This window comes from Salvelinus namaycush, chromosome 30 (assembly GCF_016432855.1).
Source record: "Salvelinus namaycush isolate Seneca chromosome 30, SaNama_1.0, whole genome shotgun sequence".
In the NCBI taxonomy this organism is placed as follows: domain Eukaryota; kingdom Metazoa; phylum Chordata; class Actinopteri; order Salmoniformes; family Salmonidae; genus Salvelinus; species Salvelinus namaycush.
In genome coordinates, this window is record NC_052336.1 from 12891249 (window position 1) to 12911990 (window position 20742).

The window sequence follows — 20742 nt, forward strand, 5'->3', positions numbered from 1 at the left end:
GCGCTCTGATGGGATGATGTCAGAGCTCTGGTCCTCTGTCAGGGTGGATGACTGTCTGCCCAGGCAGCTTGGCTGGGTTACATCTGCATCACTGCTGAATATCACAACAGGGGAATGAGATTCCCCTGTGGGCAGCACACACACACTCTCACACACAGATATGGAGATGGAGAAAAAGGAGTAGGGACACATACACACAGGAAAAGAGACACTCCAGAGATTCACATACACTCTATGTAATCAACATGCAAAACGTGTCTTGGGCTCAGCCTGTTTGGGGACCTGTATTTGATACTTATTCAAGTCAATTGTTTTTGCAGTGAAGCACCACTGTTTCTCTCCAATAATACTATGAAGATGCTCATATCATTCATATCTCATGAAGGCTTGCCTGCTATGAATGATATTATCGAGAGTACACTGAAAGATTTTCTGCTGTAACAAACTCATCATTACACCTCCATATAACTTCATTAACTCTATCTAACGCCATCTAACTCCATTAACTCTAACATCATCTAACTCCATTAACTCTATCTAACTCCATTAACTCTAACATCATCTAACTCCATTAACTCTATCTAACTCCATCTAACTTCACTAACTCTAACATCATCTAACTCCATCAAACTTCATTAACTCAATCTAACTCCATCTAATTTCATTAACTCTATCTAACTCCATCTAACTCCATTAACTCAATCTAACTCCATGAACTCCATTAACTCTATCGAACTCTATCTAACTTCATTAACTCTATCTAACATCATCTAATTTCATTAACTCAACCTAACTCCATCTAACTTCATTAACTCTATCAAACTCTATCTAACTTCATTAACTCTATCTAACATCATCTAACTCCATCTAACTCCATCTAACTCCACTAACTCAACCTAACTCCATTAACTCATTAACTCTATCTAACTCCATTAACTCCATTAACTTCATTAACTCTATCTAACATGATCTAACTCCATCTAACTCTATCTAACTTCATCTAACTCAATCTAACTCCATTAACTTCATCTAACTCCATTAACTTCATCTAACTCCATTAACTCAATCTAACTTCATTAACTCTATCTAACTCTATCTAACTTCATTAACTCTATCTAACATCATCTAACTCCATCTAACTCCACTAACTCAACCTAACTCCATTAACCCATTAACTCTATCTAACCCCATTAACTCCATTAACTTCATTAACTCGATCTAACATGATCTAACTTCATTAACTTCATCTAACTCCATTAACTCAAACCAAATCCATTAACTCTATCTAACTCCATTAACTCTACCTAACTCCATTAACTTCTCTGCGCTACGGATCCCTTTAGCGGGATCATTTTCCTAAACAACCGCTGAATTGCAGGGCGCAAAATATTACTAACAATATTTATAATCATGCAATCACAAGTGAAATATACCAAAACACAGCTTGGCTTGTTGTTAATCCACCTATCATGTCAGATTTTGAAAATATGCTTTGCAGCGAAAGCAATCCAAGCTTTTGTGAGTGTATCAATCAATGCTACAACAATGCTACAACAGCTCCATTAACTCTATCTAACTCCATTAACTCTATCTAACTCCATTAACTCTATCTAACTCCATCGAACTCCATCTAACTCCATTAACTCAATCTAACTCCATGAACTCCATTAACTCTATCGAACTCTATCTAACTTCATTAACTCTATCTAACATCATCTAATTTCATTAACTCAACCTAACTCCATCTAACTTCATTAACTCTATCAAACTCTATCTAACTTCATTAACTCTATCTAACATCATCTAACTCCATCTAACTCCACTAACTCAACCTAACTCCATTAACTCATTAACTCTATCTAACTCCATTAACTCCATTAACTTCATTAACTCTATCTAACATGATCTAACTCTATCTAACTCCATCTAACTCTATCTAACTTCATCTAACTCAATCTAACTCCATTAACTTCATCTAACTCCATTAACTTCATCTAACTCCATTAACTCAATCTAACTTCATTAACTCTATCTAACTCCATCTAACTTCATTAACTCTATCTAACATCATCTAACTCCATCTAACTCCACTAACTCAACCTAACTCCATTAACTCTATCTAACTCCATTAACTCCATTAACTTCATTAACTCGATCTAACATGATCTAACTCTATCTAACTCCATCTAACTCTATCTAACTCCATTAACTCCATTAACTTCATTAACTCGATCTAACATGATCTAACTCTATCTAACTCCATCTAACTCTATCTAACTTCATTAATGGAGTTAGATAGAGTTAATGGAGTTAGATGGAGTTAATGGAGTTAGATGGAGTTAATGGAGTTAATGGAGTTAGATAGAGAAAATGGAGTTAATGGAGTTAATGGAGTTAATGGAGTTAGATAGAGAAAATGGAGTTAATGGAGTTCGATGGAGTTAATGGAGTTAGATAGAGTTAATGGAGTTAGATGGAGTTAGATGGAGTTAATGGAGTTAGATGGAGTTAGATTGAGTTAATGGAGTTAGATAGAGAAAATGGAGTTAATGGAGTTAGATGAGGTTAGCTCCATCTAACTCCATCTAACTCCATTAACTATCTAACTCCATTAACTCTAACTCCATTAACATTTACATTTACATTTAAGTCATTTAGCAGACGCTCTTATCCAGAGCGACTTACAAATTGGGAAGTTCATACATATTCATCCTGGTCCCCCTGTGGGGAATGAACCCACAACCCTGGCGTTGCAAGCGCCATGCTCTACCAACTGAGCCACACGGGATTAACTCCATCTAACTCCATTAACTCCATCTAACTCCATTAACTCTATCTAACTCCATTAACACAATCTAACTCCATTAACTCTTATCTAACTCCATTAACTTAATTAACTCTATCTAACTCCATTAACTCTATCTAACTCCATTAATTCTATCTAACTCCATTAACTCTATATAACTCCATTGTATTAAAGTAGAGAACACAATGAATTATTTTCGGAAATGTCAGTTTTCCACATGAGGCCACGCAGTTATTTGTTTATAACTTCAATATAACTTCCATATATAATGAAAGATTAAAATAAATGTTAGAGAGATGAGGGACACTTCATCATTTCCATTTCAAACTTCTTTAATCTCCCTTTGTTCAATTATCTTTCCCCACTACACTCTCCTTCCCTCCGGTTGGTTACACTTCAAGAAGTCTTTGATTTGTTGGTATTGCTGCCCCTTTCAGAAAATCAGGAAGCATCTAAAGGCATTTATCTAGTAGATGACATAACATTGTATTCTCCCCTGCAACACAATATACAGAGATATGCACATTATAATGTCTTTGTTTCACAGTATGTCATCAGGTCCAGGCTCTCTTTCTTACATTTTGAACAGAGTTAACACTACTATGCTTTTCGTGTTTGTGGAGCAGGGAATTACGGTACCAAAGTCAACATTGTAGAAAAAATATGAAAACTCCAGCGTACACAATTTTATCTCTGCATATTTATTGTCAACATTTTGGTACACATCCTTTTTCAAGACGTTGAAAAGGGTTGGAAAAGGTTGTACACCAAAACATTGACAGTAAGTATGCACAGAGGAATTGTGTGTGCAGGAGTTATTTATGTATTTTCTCTACGTCTCTTTCTCAGCTTGTTATGGTGTCCCTGAGCAAGTGAGAAAAAGTCCCCTTTCTGTCCCCTGGGATGGGACCTGCTGCTTGGTCTAATTAATGGGAGGATAGGTTAGGCTCTCTGGCCTGGGGTTAAGGTCATATGATCAGGGTTCGGGTGTCAGGATCTGTCTAGGGATCACAGCATCGATCCTCAGGGGATGTATTTTATCTAAAGTATTGAGTGTGTGTTTGTGTTTCGGTATTTGTCGTGTGATGTCATGTGTGTGACAGTGCATATCATTTGTCATTGCTGTATTAAGACCACACAAACATTTGGAATAGTAATACCAAAATGTACAGTATCTCTTGGGGGAGAGCCATTGTTCTATAACAGTCTGAGGTGTTGCGAGGGGATTGGGCAGAGGAGTTAGTCCAGGAGAAGGTTAATGTTCTGTCAGAGCCTGTTGTGTGAGGGCAGGGTACAGCTGGGGGTGATTCTACAGTTTTCCTATAGACTTTTCCAGTGAATCAGCTGTTTGCACCATGGCATCTTCACCTCCCTAGGGGCACGGCGGTATTTGGGTATGGAGAGAGGATGAGTAGGCATGACTGAGGTCAAGGGGCCTGATGACAATGTGGCCTACTGTCCCTGTCCCTGCTCCACAGGAGGTTTAGATTGCCTTGGATTCTATTACCTCCTTATGGGAGATTATGGTTACCCGGCCGTACCTCTAGAAAATATAATCACGGTACCATACAACCTCCGGTGGGAGCGTACAGTTTGGTAACCATGGTTACTCGAACCCCTAAAGGATGAATTATATAACCATTGAATTTGTGAGGGAAAGAGCGCAATGGACTAGTCTTTACTTTACAGTAGCTCATATCAATGGACTAGTCTTTACTTTACAGTAGCTCATATCAATGGACTAGTCTTTACTTTACAGTAGCTCATATCAATGGACTAGTCTTTACTTTACAGTATCTCATATCAGTGATCTAGTCATTACTGTACATTAGCTCATATTTCCCTGGCTTCCCATCAGTACTCAGAGCCCATCAGAGCCCTCCTATGATGTTTACAGCAGTCCACTACACACATAACCTCCCTCAATATTAGCCTACTACAGTGGTGTAGTGCTGTTGTTTAGGTGTGTGAGTGCAACAATTTGTTAAAAAATGACGTCATAACTTCTCAATCAAAGTTTGTACCAAAAGATATAGCCTATTGAATATTATTATAGAATATGCATAAAATGCATCTTCCAATTGCAACGTCTGCCCTATGCTCACACATATTGTCTCAAGACAATTGTATAGTTTATATGTTTATTTGTCACATGCTTCGCATATACAACAGGCGTAGACTAACAGTGAAATGTTTACTTACCCAAAAATGCAGAGAAATCACCAAGTTAGGCATATGTAATTTCAAAATAGCCCATCATCACTGTCAATCGTGAATGATAATTGTTCACGTTTTACTGGTGAAATGTCCAAACTGCGTCTGCATGCAGATCATTTCATCTCAATCAGTTTCATGGGAATATGCATGTAGAGCTTCTTCAATGACTGTTTTGTGAGAGAATTAGAGCAGATGATTTTAACAAACTATTATCCTTTCTTGTATTTTGTTTCAATCAAAGCATACAGTATAACCTGCCTAGTGGCGGGTAACCATCCTAAAATGTCATTAGAAATGAGGAGGTGTTTTTGGTGTAACAGTATCGTTATATGCTTACTATGCTGTTATATTTGTTATTATTGTTATTACACTATTCTCTATTGACACTAGAGTATGATGCCAGGCTGACTCAGGTTTTAGTGTAGGGCAGTGGATCCAGGGCTGTGTGTATGTGTCTGTCTGTCTGTCTGTTTGTGTGTGTCTTTGTCTCTTGTATTGGTCTTTAAGTGAATCATGGGGGAGGTGGGTAGGGGAGGGTACTGGGAGCGGGCGGGCAGGAGGGCGTTTTCTTCTTGTGCTCTCTTCAGCCTTGCAACGGAGTGTCCCCACCTCTTCCCTTTTCCCTTTGGTCTCAGGCTCTGGGCACAGGTAACACTCCATAAGGATATTATCACAGGTCATGGTGAGAAGTAGAGGCCTCGCCTGCCTCCACGTGCCCCTGCTAGTTTGTATGTGTGTGTGTGTGTGTGTGTGTGTGTGTGTGTGTGTGTGTGTGTGTGTGTGTGTGTGTGTGTGTGTGTGTGTGTGTGTGTGTGTGTGTGTGTGTGTGTGTGTTTGCGTGTGTGAGTATGTGTGTTTCCCAGAGGCACTCACCTGCACCTGTCATATGTCCTCCAATCCCGTTGTGTCTTGCTGTTGATGTGTCTGCCTGTTTGCTGCCCTCTGCAACCCCCTGCCAAGCCCCCACGCCGCACGCCGCATGCCGCACGCCTACCCTCCTTTCACTCCCTCCATCCCAGGTGCTTGCTGTCTCTCAAGCCGTTGCCGTACCAACAGAGCAGCCCATATTCTTTAGCTGGTGATCTGGGAAGGGAGGCAGCATGGGTTGGTCCGGGCTCCATCAGCCACCTCTGGCAGCTACAAGCCACTGCAAGCTGACTGACATGACCCTCACTGTGCCCACACACAACCATGCCATATGTTAGCATCATGTTAGCCCCACGTTAGCCTCATCAGTTAGCCTTAACAGTAAATATGGAAGAAGAGAGAAGATGACCTTACCTAACTCTATCTAGTTAGAGTGCTTTGTATGGAGTCCCTCTTGTTAGCCTATTCGTAGTCATTTGTTTTGATGGTAGGAAGTTGATTGAATCAGACTGAGACAGTCATTCCCTGTGGGTGGGACACGACTCTAGACATCGACAGCAGGCTTTGGGTTAGATCCAACCTTTAATGAATCAGCATACAGGGAGATCATAGACTAAGGAAGGAAAGAGAAATGGAAAAGATAGATTAGGACTGAGGGCGTAAAGAGGAAGGACAGCAGGAGATGTTGGATATGAGAAAAATTGACGTGATTCAGTAAAGATAAGATAAACGGAAGACGAAGCAAGGTCTATCAGTTGTTGAGATGTTTGGCACTTTCCCCTCATTCAACCCCCTCCCCTGCAGTCTACGGTGTGAATCCTCCTGACAGCTTTCCCCTCCAATCACAGCTATGCCAATCAAGAGATCCCCCTGGAACCAGGCTCATCCACATGACTTGTTTTGCTTACACTTACCTGTCTGTCTGTATGTCTGTCTACATTCATTGTATGTGTCTTTCTCTGTCTGATGCCCCGCTTCTTACTCTATACATGCTCCATTATCTGCCTGTGTCCCTGTCTGTGACTGGGTGTCAACCCGTGTCTGTCTTTGTCTGTCTGATCTGAATAACTCAGTCTTATCCTCACCAATTGGATAAACTCTGTTATTTATTTGTTGTTCATTAAACTTCACTGATCACCTACACAGAGGGTGCAGTGATCCATTTGTTTTCTCTATAAGGCACTAATAGAAAGGAAGGGGAATGACTTAAATGTAAATGTAAATGTAAATGAATGACTAAAGGAGTGTGGGTAAGTGGTGTAGGTAGAGTTGCAAAATTCTGGTAACTTTTCCAGATATCCTGGTTAAAGGATACCAGATGTCCTGCTTATTCCCTCTTTATTACAGGAATCTTCCAACTGGGTTTTCTAGAAAACCTGAGAATTGTTTTTAAGTTACCAGAATTTTGCAACTCTACCTACACCACTTACCCCCATTCCTTTAGTCATTCCCCTTCCTTTCTATTAGTGCCTTATAGAGAAAACAAATGGATCACTGGACAGACAGACAGACATGATATGGGGCGTAGTCCTCCCTAGGTTCTCAGATGCAGGCAGCAAAAACTAGCTGAGAGATTGTTTTGTATGTGCATGCCATTGCTTGCGCTTTGCTAAACTGTAGTATAATGGCACAGTGAAACTCTGCATGCCTCTCTTGTACTGTATATACAGTAAGTGAAATCCAGCCAGCCAGCCAGTGTAGGACACAGTGCACTAGAGTTACAGTCTCTCTCTTGTGTTAGGCAGCCCAACCCAACCATAGAAACTGGATTTGCATTTGTGGACTGACCCTTCACACAGAGAGAGCCCGACCAGACAGAGATATGTCTGCGGTCCTACAACAGTGACTGACCCCTCAAACGACCAGGAACACAGACATCTGTAGCCTCAACCACAGAATTACAGATACTTCAGGAACCACAATTACCATCCTCCCTCCTCCTTGATAACCCATATTGCTAACATGCCCACATGCATCCTCTAACATCCCTCTGGATTGGGATTAACCTCACTCAGCCAAACGATTAGTTCCTTGTATCTATTTGGCGGTTAACATGTTGTGTGTGTGTTATGTTTATACCCTCCCACATCACATCTTATCCCTCCTTTTCTCCTTTTCTCTCGCTAGCCTACTTCTTTTTCCTGTCAGCCTTTCTGATATACTGCCTCCAGCCATCTCCCTCCCTCTCTGACTCGACCTCTTATTTCGCATGCCCATATCTAGTCCGTTTCTCGTCTCTATTCTTTAGTCCTTATTGTGCTCTCTTATGAAAAGTAAGTCTTTGTTTTTTTTCCAGGCATCTTATCCTCTCCTATCTCCTTTATTTCTCTTCCAGCTTCAACTGAACTATGTTCTGGTGTCTGTCTCTGTCTCACGTTCATTTGAGTCAGTAACCTCACTTTGTTCATTCTGTTAATCCTCCTAGTCTTAACAAAGACAAATCCCCCCTTTTCTCTGCAGAGATAAATCTTCAAATCTACTTCTTCTTCTGCACTCATCTTTCCCACAGCACCCATTCCTAATCCCACTTCCTCTCCCTCCATTTCTACAGTGCACTTGCACTGTTTTTCCTCTCTCTCTTCCTCTTGTCATTTTCCAGTGTCTAACCTGTAATTAGTGTTGTTTGTCTATGTGTCTTGACTTGTGTCACCTGCTATAGCTCAGCATGTCTTTTGCTCACCAGACTGTTACAACGTATTGGCTAGGAACACTTTGTCTCCAATACCCAGTCCTCCCCCACCCTGTCCTCTCTCTTTTACTCTTTTGTTCATGAAATGTGTTGATTTTTGTGGCTGTTTTGCAAATATCACACTGTTACATGCTTGTAGTGACTAAGGTTTGGAACTAAGTGTGCATGTATGCGTGCGAAGGTGTGTGTGAGTGTAAGTCAATAACATTCCCGTGTTACTCCCAAGTCTGGGGACATTATCAGTCACATTCAGTTCTGGACTCTGGATAGTCCAGCCCTGACACAAGACCTTGCAGCCTCACCTGTGGTGGGAAGCCATCACAGACCTGAGGCTGGCTCTTTGTCTTCAGAAGCAGGATTCTCCTAGTGCTCCGTTGGCCTCTCTCTCAGTGTCCGTCCTGACTGTGTCTCTGTCCCCCCCCCCCCCCCCCCCCCCCCCCCCCCCCCAGCAGGAGCCTGGGTAAACCTGGGAGCCAGACCCCAGATGAGGCAGGCCGCCTCGGGAACTCCTCCGTCACAGACCTGGCCAACTCTGTCACCACCAGCGACATTCACATGGTGAGAAAACCTGCTCCCTTCCTGTCTGTCTGTGTTAATGATTGTTCATCTGTACTCCTCTCTGCATGTCTATGGGTTTGTCCACAGCCACCCACTTGTAGCAGCATTTAGATTTGCAAGATGTCTTAAATGACAAAACATGCTAGTTACATGACATTTCCCAACCCAGCTTGGCTATCACAAAGGAGAAACTCAGTAGAATATGCTTTATTACCAAAAGCTGGTAATTACGCTGAGAACACAGTGCTGTGAGTGCTGGGTGGACAGGGCGCGGGTGGGGGATGGGCCTGTGTTATTATGTGGGTTGCACGTCTGCGTTATGGAGGTCCCGATGATGCTTAATGATGATACTTTCACTTTGAGGGGGAGCCAACAGGGCCTGTCAGTTGGATCAGACCTGCAGTTGGCCATGGTCTCTTTCCATCTCTGGTCTCTCACTATGTGGGTCGAAGACTTTCACTAGGCCTAGTTAATAACTATAACTTATTTTTATCACTGAGGCACTTTTTGGGGGGGGGGGGGGGGGGGGGTCATTGTGATACTACCTATGCAGGAGTTTAGGAGTTTTATGTGCGTTTACAAAAGTGAGCGAATTTCATTAATCCCGGTACCCAGAATCAAATCTTGTGTGCACTGGTCAGCTACGTCAGTCTGTCACAAGAGATTGGTGTGTGTACATATTATGTTAATAATATGATTAACCTAGTGTTCTGACACTCACATGGTCTGGGGGTGGAGAGGTCTGTATAGTGTAGGTGGGCTCAGTATGTGGCTGTATTTTGTGGAGGTGGAGGTTCTTTATCTATGTGAGTTATGTGGGTTTCAGGCGAAGCGATTGGGCAACAAGTATAAATAAAAATGATGATAAAACAGATTGACCCTGAAAAATGTTGACAACTGTAGGTGGGACAGATGTCAGGAGAGAGCTGTTTGAAAGCCGGTGTGTGCATTCATGCGTCCATGTGTGTATGTCTGTGTGCGGATGTGTGTGTTTGAAAGACAGACAGACATCAGACACCAAGAGAGTGAAGGAGGAGAGATGATCAGATTTAGAATGGAGAGGCTGAGCAACAGCGAGATGTGTGGGAGAGAATACAGAATGTGAGATTAAATTCCAGGAACTGCACCTTGGGCCAAGCCTCTGGTCCCTCTCTATCAGATAGCAGCCTTTTAACTGGATTTTCTTCCCTCCCTCGGGGCCCAGCTCCAGTTAGGCAGGGGGTCTCTCTACTCACAGAATATCTCCTACCTCTCATCTCCAGATATACCTTCTCCCCCATTGCTCCCTCCCTTATCGCTTAGTAAAGCCCAGACATATGACATAACATTATCTGAATGTTAGGCTAGCATGATGGCAGCATTGTACGTGAGTTCCAGTGCTGTTTGACTGCCCCCTTGTGGATGAGAACCAAAGCTCCTTGTTCACCTTGGGTGTCCATGTCCCTGAGTGTTTCATCTGTGTGTTCCATGCTGGGAAAAGGTGGGGGTAGTGGGATGAGGGTTGTTGAGTGTACATAGGGAGAATCTCAATTGCATAGTCCTCGCGTCCTCTCTCTTTCTCCTCGCCTCCTTCTCAAAACCCATTGGATGAGAGTGCCAGAGGTCCCTCCCCTCTGACCTTCTCCTCCAATGGGTTTTGAGTAGGAGTCGAGGAGAGAGGACACAAGGAGTATGCAATTGCGATTCTACCATCGTATAGACTGGATAAATATTAAAGTGCTCTGCTGGTGATCTCTCCCAGCTCTCTCCGGGCTCAGAAGAGGACACAGAAGGGCCTGTGGTTGAGAAGCTGGGCCGGATTCAGTTCAGTGTGGGCTACAGCTTCCAGGACTCCACCCTGACCGTCAAGATCCTCACGGGCCAGGAGCTCCCCGCCAAGGACTTCTCTGGCACCTCAGACCCCTTCGTCAAACTCTACCTGCTGCCTGACAAGAAGCACAAGCTGGAGACCAAGGTCAAGAGGAAGAACCTCAACCCTCGCTGGAACGAGACCTTCCTGTTTGAAGGTCAGACTGTGAAATCACCCTGCACACAGACGCTGCATACCTAATGGCGCCCTATACCTAATGGCCCCTATTCCATACATAGTTCACTACTTTTGTCCACAGCCCTATGGGCCCTGGTCAAAAGTAGTGCACTACATAGGGAATAGGATGCCATTTGGGACACACAGATACTCTAGTGGGTGGCAGGTAGCCTAGTGGTTAGAGTGTTGGGCCACTAACCAAAAGGTTGCTGGATTGAATCCCTGAGGTGACAAGGTAAAAATCTGTCGTTCTGCCCCTGAACAAGGCAGTTAACCCACTGTTCCCCGGTAGGCCGTCATTGTAAATAAGAATTTGTTCTTAACTGACTTGCCAAGTTAAATAAAGGTTAAATAAATTAAAAATTACAAATCTACAGTACAACTACTGCACATTATGAAAAACACATCTATACACATAACTAGACTTTATGGCTATTGGTTATCCTGTATGAAGTCTTAAAGAGTACTCCTTAAATCTCTGTCCAGCACATATCAGCCTCTTATCTGTCTGTTTATGTATCTGTCTGTTCCCCCCAGGGTTCCCCTATGAGAAGGTGATCCAGAGGACCCTCTATATGCAGGTGCTGGATTACGATCGTTTCAGCAGGAACGACCCCATCGGGGAGGTGTCCATCCCCCTTAACAAGGTGGACCTGGGCAACCAGCAGACCTACTGGAAGGAGCTGAAGCCCTGCAGCGACGGCAGCGTGAGTAAAGTACACACACAGACTAGGACAGTTGCAGAGGGACAGGGGAGGAGGGGAGATGAGGGGGGAGGGGTGGAGACAGGGAACAAGGAGAAGGAGGGATGACTGGGAGACAGAAGGGGGTAGAGGGGATGGAGGGAGTGAGAGGGTTGGTGAGTGGTGATGTCATTGTGTTTCTCAGGGGAGTCGAGGAGACCTGCTGGTGTCACTGTGCTACAACCCTCAAGCTAACACCATCAATGTGACCATCATCAAAGCCCGCAACCTCAAAGCCATGGACATCGGAGGCACCTCCGGTACAGTACATACAGTACTCTGTCATCACCTGTTTCCTTAGTTACAGTCTGTCTACCTTAACATGTGTCAATGTGGTTTCAGTATCTCTCCATTCACCGGCATCCCAAATGGCACCCTATTCCCTATATAGTGCACTACTTTCTATGAGCCCTGGTCAAAATAAGTGTACTGTATAGGGATTAGGGTGCCATTTGGGATGAAGCCTCTGTGTTTAAGTGATGTGTCTCCCCCGTCAGATCCATATGTGAAGCTGTGGCTGATGCACAAGGACAAGCGTGTGGAGAAGAAGAAGACTGTGACAATGAAGTGCTGTCTGAACCCCGTGTTCAACGAGTCCTTCCCCTTCGACGTCCCCGCCCACGTGCTCCGAGAGACCACCATCATCATCACCGTCATGGACAAGGACAAGCTCAGTCGCAACGACGTCATCGGCAAGGTACCGCCCCCTCGTAACACCCAGACCACCAGCCACGTACATCACCAGGCCACACTGACCCCTGCTGGCACATACTGAGACACACACACACATGCACACGCACACATACATGCACACATAACACACACAATGATTCTGCTCTCACACACACTAACACAAAGACACATTAACAGTCACTGTCTCAAGGTTGCTCTTACATACTGACACAGTGAGATTGATATCCATTGATTGTGTGGTTTGTTTGTGGCACACAGAGGCCCTATCCCATTGATTTTCTGACACACTGTAACCCTCATACAGGCTTCCTTACTATGGATCCAGTGTCTGATAGTGACCCCTCAGTAAACCAAACACGCCTCATCACAGGCGCTGGCCCTTTCACCCACAGTCCAATCACCACCAGTAAAACACAGCTGTGGCTTGCTTGGGAGCCTCCATCTCTCTGTCTAAACATAAGTCTCATTCTCACACAAATCTTTCCCCCTGTTTCCCCTGCTCTGAAAATCTCTCTGTTTTGCCATGTTTGAGTATGAGTAATATCGATCTCTGTGACGTCAGATATCCTGCTTACATCATCCATCTCACCCCCCTCGCTCTCTTTCACTCCATCTCTCTCTCCTCGTGCCCTCCTCCCCTTCTCTTCCTCTCTTTCTTCCCACCCTCCCTCTCTCGCTCTCTCTCTCAGATCTATCTCTCGTGGAAGAGTGGTCCGGCGGAGGTGAAGCACTGGAAGGACATGATGGGTAAACCTCGTAATGCCGTGCAGCAGTGGCATGCCCTCAAGGCCTGATACTGTAGGTCCAGTCACATCCACCCAGACCATCCCAGCCCCCTGCCCTGCCCTCCCACCCTGCTGTTATGCACAAGGCTGACTCGCTGCAGAACATGGGTACAAATAGCCATCCAACACATCCACCCAACGTATCCACCCTCTCCTCCTGCCTGTCCTCTCTCAGATCCCTAATGAACTTCTCCTTCCTCTACTCCCCTCTGTTAAGCCGGGTCCTTTCTGAGTCTTGTTGCTTTCAACCATTGTTTTTTCTCCTTGGTCCACCTTTACTCTGTTTTACTCTGGAGCAGTACACTCTGTCAGCCCTAGGGTGAGCCTCAGCCACCAACAAAAACAGGTTCAAATAGACCATATAAGAATCCTGCGTAAGGAGCTGGTGAAGGGCCTGTCTTTCAGGAAACATTGTATCTGTGACTGTGTGACAGACTGACCTACAAGCCAGTGACCTGGGCCAGGAATCCAGTTCCACCATTCCTCTTGTGTCTCTCCATCGTTCTCCTGTGGCAGTGAGGGGAGGCGTCTTCTCTCCCTAATCACTGCTCTCTCTGTCGTCAGAAGCGATCTGGTTGGCTGTTCATTATTGTTTTTTGCTTCCCATGTTGACCCTTTGGTTCGTTCTCTTCTGCAAACACACAGAGAATACAACAGGAAGGATCGATAGAGAGAGAGAGGCAAACCAATGGAATAGAAGAGGGATGGACTGTCTGGATGGTAATGGAATTAGACGTGACACTGTCACTCCACCCCATTCATCATCTCTGATCTCTTTCTCTCCCACCACTGTAGTGATTCTTCTCTGGCGGGACCCCCTTGTTGTCTGTGCGTGCTGTGGGTGATGTGCTGTAACTCCAAATGAAGTTCTAGATCAAAAAAGGAGAAAATGACTGATCATTTACACCGGTCCATGGGGGAAATGTAAAAAGACGTTCCTATTTTCTGGAGAGAAAAAAAAGAATAATGACAGAAAAGAGTAAAGTCATCAATGTTGTGTTTTGTTTTTAAAAAGCCTAAAGAGACCAATCAAAATGTTCTTCCAGAGACAGTAAATAGAAGCAAAAAGACACCTATTATGCTGTCGTATTCTCTCTCTGTGTGTGTGTGTGTGTGTGTGTGTGTGCGTGTGCGTGTGCGTGTGCGTGCGCGTGCACGTGCACGTGTGCGTCAGCGAAAGTTAGCGTGTGAATGTGAGTGCTAGTGTGTGAAAGTATTGGGCTTGCACTGCTATCAAATGAATAACGAATTACTGATAATAATGATGACAATAATAATCATCAGTATTCTACTGGATATGTTTGAAGACTTGGAGAGGTCACAGCAGCTAAGCAGTGACAGAGAGCGAGGGGTACAGTCTGTAGGGTCGTGCCTGCTGCCTGGTGTGGAACGGTAAGCAGAGGAGGAACTTGACATGAACCACCAGTCTTCATCTGAGCTGCTTTCTCTCAATTGCATCATCCACTGCAGATAACCATAAAAAAATGCCCCTCTCCCAACCAAGTCAGTTTTGTTTCTAATGGAGCACTTAGCCAAATGATCTTGTCCCCATCAAGGTTGGTAACGTTACCTGTTTGTCTCTGTCAGTAATTTTGTGTAATTCTGCCTGTCTGTTGGAACGTGTGTCTGTTACGTCAGTTAGTCTGTAAGTCATTTAGTCAACATCTTATTCATTAGTGTGCATGCTACAAAACACATTGTTATAAGAATGTTAGTGGATAAATGTTTAGGGTCTTAGTGGAGGGCTGTTCCATTACTGGCCAAACCCCCTCTGCTCTGTCCTGCTCCTGATGTTAGATAGTTAGGGTGTTAGTGGGTCTTCGGGACCATGGCTGTTACGTACCAAACCCCCTCTGTTCTGTCCTGCTTCAGGACCAGGCTGTTCCATTACTGGCCAGACCCCCTCTGCTCTGTACTGCTCCTGATGTCATCCTGATGTGACCTGTTCCAAGCTTAAGTTTCTCTCTCATCACACAATGGGCTGAAGGATAGCTACAAGAGTAATAATATCAACTAAACCTATTTTCTGTTTACATTTGACTGTTTATTTGTGTCTACTGGATATGTGTGTGTGTGTGTTTGCAATGTGTGTATGAGTGTGTCAACATCTGACTGTTAGTTTGTGTGTTTGTATTTACCGTGTATGTATGTGTGCTCGGTGTTCACTTTTGCCATTTTAATTTTCTTAATATGGAATCTGTTTTTTTGGCTGTTTTTATTCTGTATAAAGTCATTTAGATGTTCAGTTAATTATTTATGTTGTCGATGATCGCTAAGAAGGAGACGCTAATGATTACTGGGATGTTGGAATGTGACAAAGGGCATGTGTCTACTTTCTATTTGTTTGGGTTTTATGGGTTGGTTGGGGAGGGGGCCATAGACATGCTCGAGAGTCTGAATGAAGAGAGAAGGAAAGAGAAGGGAGAGGGGAGCTCATTACATCTGACAATACCACATACAGCATATTCTATTCTAGCCCTCTTCTGTTGGGCAGAGGGACTGTTCACTCAGGCCTGTGTGCATCAGGGGCCTTGGGTTCTGGTTTATCATTTAATAGGTGGCTTACAGAACCACAACACGCTGTCCTGTCCTTCCGCTCTAGGTCTGGCCCAACACGCTGTCCCTCCGCTCTAGGTCTGGCCCAACACGCTGTCCCTCCGCTCTAGGTCTGGCCCAACACGCTGTCCCTCCGCTCTAGGTCTGGCCCAACACCCTGTCCCTCCGCTCTAGGTCTGGCCCAACACGCTGTCCCTCCGCTCTAGGTCTGGCCCAACACGCTGTCCCTCCGCTCTAGGTCTGGCCCAACACGCTGTCCCTCCGCTCTAGGTCTGGCCCAACACGCTGTCCCTCCGCTCTAGGTCTGGCCCAACACGATGTCCCTCCGCTCTAGGTCTGGCCCAACATGCTGTCTCTCCGCTCTAGGTCTGGCCCAACACGCTGTCCCTCCGCTCTAGGTCTGGCCCAACACGCTGTCCCTCCGCTCTAAGTCTGGCCCAACACGCTGTCCCTCCGCTCTAGGTCTGGCCCAACACGCTGTCCCTCCGCTCTAGGTCTGGCCCAACACGCTGTCCCTCCGCTCTAGGTCTGGCCCAACACCCTGTCCCTCCGCTCTAGGTCTGGCCCAACACCCTGTCCCTCCGCTCTAGGTCTGGCCCAACACCCTGTCCCTCCGCTCTAGGTCTGGCCCAACACCCTGTCCCTCCGCTCTAGGTCTGGCCCAACACGCTGTCCCTCCGCTCTAGGTCTGGCCCAACACGCTGTCCCTCCGCTCTAGGTCTGGCCCAACACGCTGTCCCTCCGCTCTAGGTCTGGCCCAACACGCTGTCCCTCCGCTCTAGGTCTGGCCCAACACGCTGTCCCTCCGCTCTAGGTCTGGCCCAACACCCTGTCCCTCCGCTCTAGGTCTGGCCCAACACCCTGTCCCTCCGCTCTAGTTCTGGCCCAACACGCTGTCCCTCCGCTCTAGGTCTGGCCCAACACCCTGTCCCTCCGCTCTAGGTCTGGCCCAACACCCTGTCCCTCCGCTCTAGGTCTGGCCCAACACCCTGTCCCTCCGCTCTAGGTCTGGCCCAACACGCTGTCCCTCCGCTCTAGGTCTGGCCCAACACGCTGTCCCTCCGCTCTAGGTCTGGCCCAACACGCTGTCCCTCCGCTCTAGGTCTGGCCCAACACGCTGTCCCTCCGCTCTAGGTCTGGCCCAACACGCTGTCCCTCCGCTCTAGGTCTGGCCCAACACCCTGTCCCTCCGCTCTAGGTCTGGCCCAACACCCTGTCCCTCCGCTCTAGTTCTGGCCCAACACGCTGTCCCTCCGCTCTAGGTCTGGCCCAACACCCTGTCCCTCCGCTCTAGGTCTGGCCCAACACCCTGTCCCTCCGCTCTAGTTCTGGCCCAACACCCTGTCCCTCCGCTCTAGTTCTGGCCCAACACGCTGTCCCTCCGCTCTAGGTCTGGCCCAACACGCTGTCCCTCCGCTCTAGGTCTGGCCCAACACGCTGTCCCTCCGCTCTAGGTCTGGCCCAACACCCTGTCCCTCCGCTCTAGGTCTGGCCCAACACCCTGTCCCTCCGCTCTAGTTCTGGCCCAACACGCTGTCCCTCCGCTCTAGGTCTGGCCCAACACCCTGTCCCTCCGCTCTAGGTCTGGCCCAACACCCTGTCCCTCCGCTCTAGGTCTGGCCCAACACACTGAGACTAAGACAGGCAAGGTCTCCAGACGTCAGTGCTGACGTACTTCAAAACCCCACTGTGACACACATGCTTTTTGGCACAAGGTGCTCTTAAACAACACCCCTCCCCCCTCTCCTCCATATGCTCTCACTCCCCAAGTGTCACAGAGAAAAGGTGAGACAGACAATGATCATCACCTCATTTGCATCACTGCAATCTCCAGGCAGAGCAGAACATAGCAGAGCACCTACCTGCTCCTAAAATAACTGGGAACAGAGTCACCTCCCTGCCTCATACTGAGCACACAAGCAAAAGATACATCATTACGTATGCAGACGCAGCATTAAATTGAAAAGATCAGCCAGAATAGGAAACACAGATAAAATGGCACGATTCAGGTGAAAATGAATTATTTGTCTGAAAATAGGTCCAGAAGCCAGGTATGGTCCATTTGCCTCTGAGGCATTGAGCTGGGATTCTTGGTAGAGTCCTTCCTTGGCCCTAGAAAAGCCCAGTAACAATTCAAAACACAGATCTAAATAAATCTGAAAACTGATCAGTGTTCACTCAGATTGAAATCACCCTAAATGTCTGATTAGGGCTCTCTACACAGATATTGGTGGAGATACGAGGAGGATTGTCCAAAACAGGCCAGGATTTTGTGACATTGTATGAAGGATAAATGAAAATTGTGTATGTAAAAACTAATCAGTGTTAATTGGGGATGTTGATATCTGTATGTCCTTGACATCCCTTTGTCCCATCTCTCGCTCTCTTCTGTTCTTTCTTTAGTCACACATCTGTGGGGTGCACATTCTTATATTTCAACCATTTATTTTTTTGAAATCTGTACAGTGTATAAATATATAAATGTGTACATAAAAAGAGGAAACTTCTAAAATAGTTTTTGTTGTTTTTCTAAAGCCGATTTACTGTGGTATTTCATAGTGGCTTGTGGCTTTCTCTCCTTATTTGATTTCCATCAGAGGAACTTAGTAAGGTTTCCAACTGTTCCCACTGGCTAGTACTAGTTGAAACAGTAGTTATGTTGCAGTAAAAACACTGTTGTGAAGAATCAAGTCTGAAACTCACCTGCAAATCTGGCCTCCAACTTGAACATCAAACTCAGTTCTTAGAGGAAGGATATACTGTACATACACTGGTTTTCTGTCAAACCAAGCTGCCTTGATTCCTTTAATTACTGTAGATGTAGTTTACTTTCATATTTTCACAGCTACGCATTTCAGAAGTTGGTAGCTAATCTAATGAGTAGGAACATGATAGAGCTCAGTTTGGACTCATACAGGAGTATGTTTTGACTATTTTTTGACAGGCTATAAAAGTGGTTTCTAAGTGCTGGTTTACACACAGTTGTATTATTTTGACCTTTTCTCAAGTGTTTAAAAAACACACCACAACCCACACACATTGCTTCCCACACAGTTCATTCCTTATGCTCACACACTGTAGTTACAACCAGAACACAAGAACAGAATAGATCTTCAGTATTTTACAAATCCACTTCCTACATACATCTGCCCTACTCCCTCCTTTGGGCTTCTTTTTAATACATTTTGTTTTCTATAGTTAATTTCAACTATTGATCTTTGGCATGTGGTTATTTTTGAGTCAACTACAGAAACCCTGTTAACTGAGCATGAAGAAGAGGGGATGTGTGCATGTTCGCGTTAAGTTTTCTAAACCTGTGCACAACAGAAGTTTTTCCTGACCACATGACCTGGCAGGAAAATTGGCCCTGAATACAGGTTATTAGTATTTGAATAGTGAAACTACTAGAGTATTTTCTCTCTGTTGTACAGCTCCCTTCCTGCAGGCTTCTCTCAAGTACAGAGAGAATGAGAAGACATGTTGAGGAGAGGGAGAGAGACAGTGAAGAAAGAGAGAGGGGTACAATTTTAATTCCAGGGGAGCAGAGATTGGCAGTAGTGTAGAGCGGAGGATAAAACTGAGAGCTGTCACGACACAGAGACACAGCACTAGAAGAAGACAGGAACACGTCGGCCTGGAGATAGGGAGAGTGGGCGGCTGTGGGCGACGGACAGATCCACACTCCAAACAAGCTTAACGGGAATGGGAAAACATTTACATTTACAAAACATGAACTGTGCAGCACATGAAAGCCTGATATGTAGAATTCACAGGTGAGGTGTATCATTTAATAGTGAGAGAACAGGGCTAAATTACATTGTTACAGTCATTTAGCAGATGCTCTTATCCAGAGCAATTACAGTTGTGAGTGAGTAAATTTTTGTAATGGTCCCCCATGGGAATTGAACCCAAAACCCTGCTGTTGAAAGCACCATACTCTTCCAACTGAGCCACATGGGACCATTGCTAAGTGAGGAAATGGAAACGGGACCATTGCCATGTGAGAAAAGGAAAGTGCACACTGAGTTTGTGTTTGATTAAAGTCACACCCACATGATCTACGTTTCTCATGCAGTACAGGAAACGATATGTTCAGATACACATGTACAGACGCTCCTACAGAATGTGCGCTCTGAACATCCACATCAGACAACTGTTTCTCAGCAGGTTTCTAATTCTTTCAGATTAAAACCTAATCAAGACAAACAATTAAGAAGTAATATGATAAAGAAATCAATTGAAGAAATATAAAGATACAAACTTGGCACAGGCCAATACATCTTTGACACTAGTGGTGATGGAAATAATGACACCCGGATAAGTGGCCGAACACAAAGATATACAGAACTGAACGTCAGTCAGGTAAATAGCCAAACACTGACAGAGACAGATATATATTTTTTTTAAAGGACAGACAGACAGAGGTCAGAAGAAGATGTGTCCAGTCCATGTCTCTGAAGTGGGACAGATGGCAGCAAAGTCACACTGCTGACAGCAGTGTGCTATTTAAAGACACACACCCAGCATCTCCACCTCACCCTGTCCATGCAGGAGCTGTACGTAAAATTACTTTGTGTGGCAATTTAATCTATGATCAATTGTGAGCAAATCACCACTTTAACACTTTAAGATTTATGCCAAGGGGGTTTATTATTTTATTGCCAAATGAGGAAGTAGCCTGAGTACAGACTATTGAAGACTACTGAAGTGCAAATTGTGTCTGTGCTGGTGAGCTGAGACTGTTCCCTCAGGTGATGGACATCATCTTTTAAATCATAAATGTCTCCTGTAATCGCCTGAGT

At 45.1% G+C, this 20742-nt stretch overlaps 1 protein-coding gene across 1 annotated transcript in view; it reads left to right on the forward strand.

Annotated features, from left to right (window-relative positions):
• LOC120024806 (synaptotagmin-7-like) overlaps window positions 1-13393 on the forward strand; it is a 49546-nt gene extending 36153 nt beyond the window's left edge. Inside the window, exons 8-13 of the mRNA XM_038969134.1 lie at window positions 9032-9137; window positions 10879-11143; window positions 11701-11870; window positions 12052-12166; window positions 12404-12603; window positions 13289-13393. Of these exons, the coding sequence (XP_038825062.1) occupies window positions 9032-9137; window positions 10879-11143; window positions 11701-11870; window positions 12052-12166; window positions 12404-12603; window positions 13289-13393 (961 nt within the window). The remainder of the gene's footprint in view (window positions 1-9031; window positions 9138-10878; window positions 11144-11700; window positions 11871-12051; window positions 12167-12403; window positions 12604-13288) is intronic.
• The last annotated feature ends 7349 nt before the right edge of the window (window positions 13394-20742 follow it).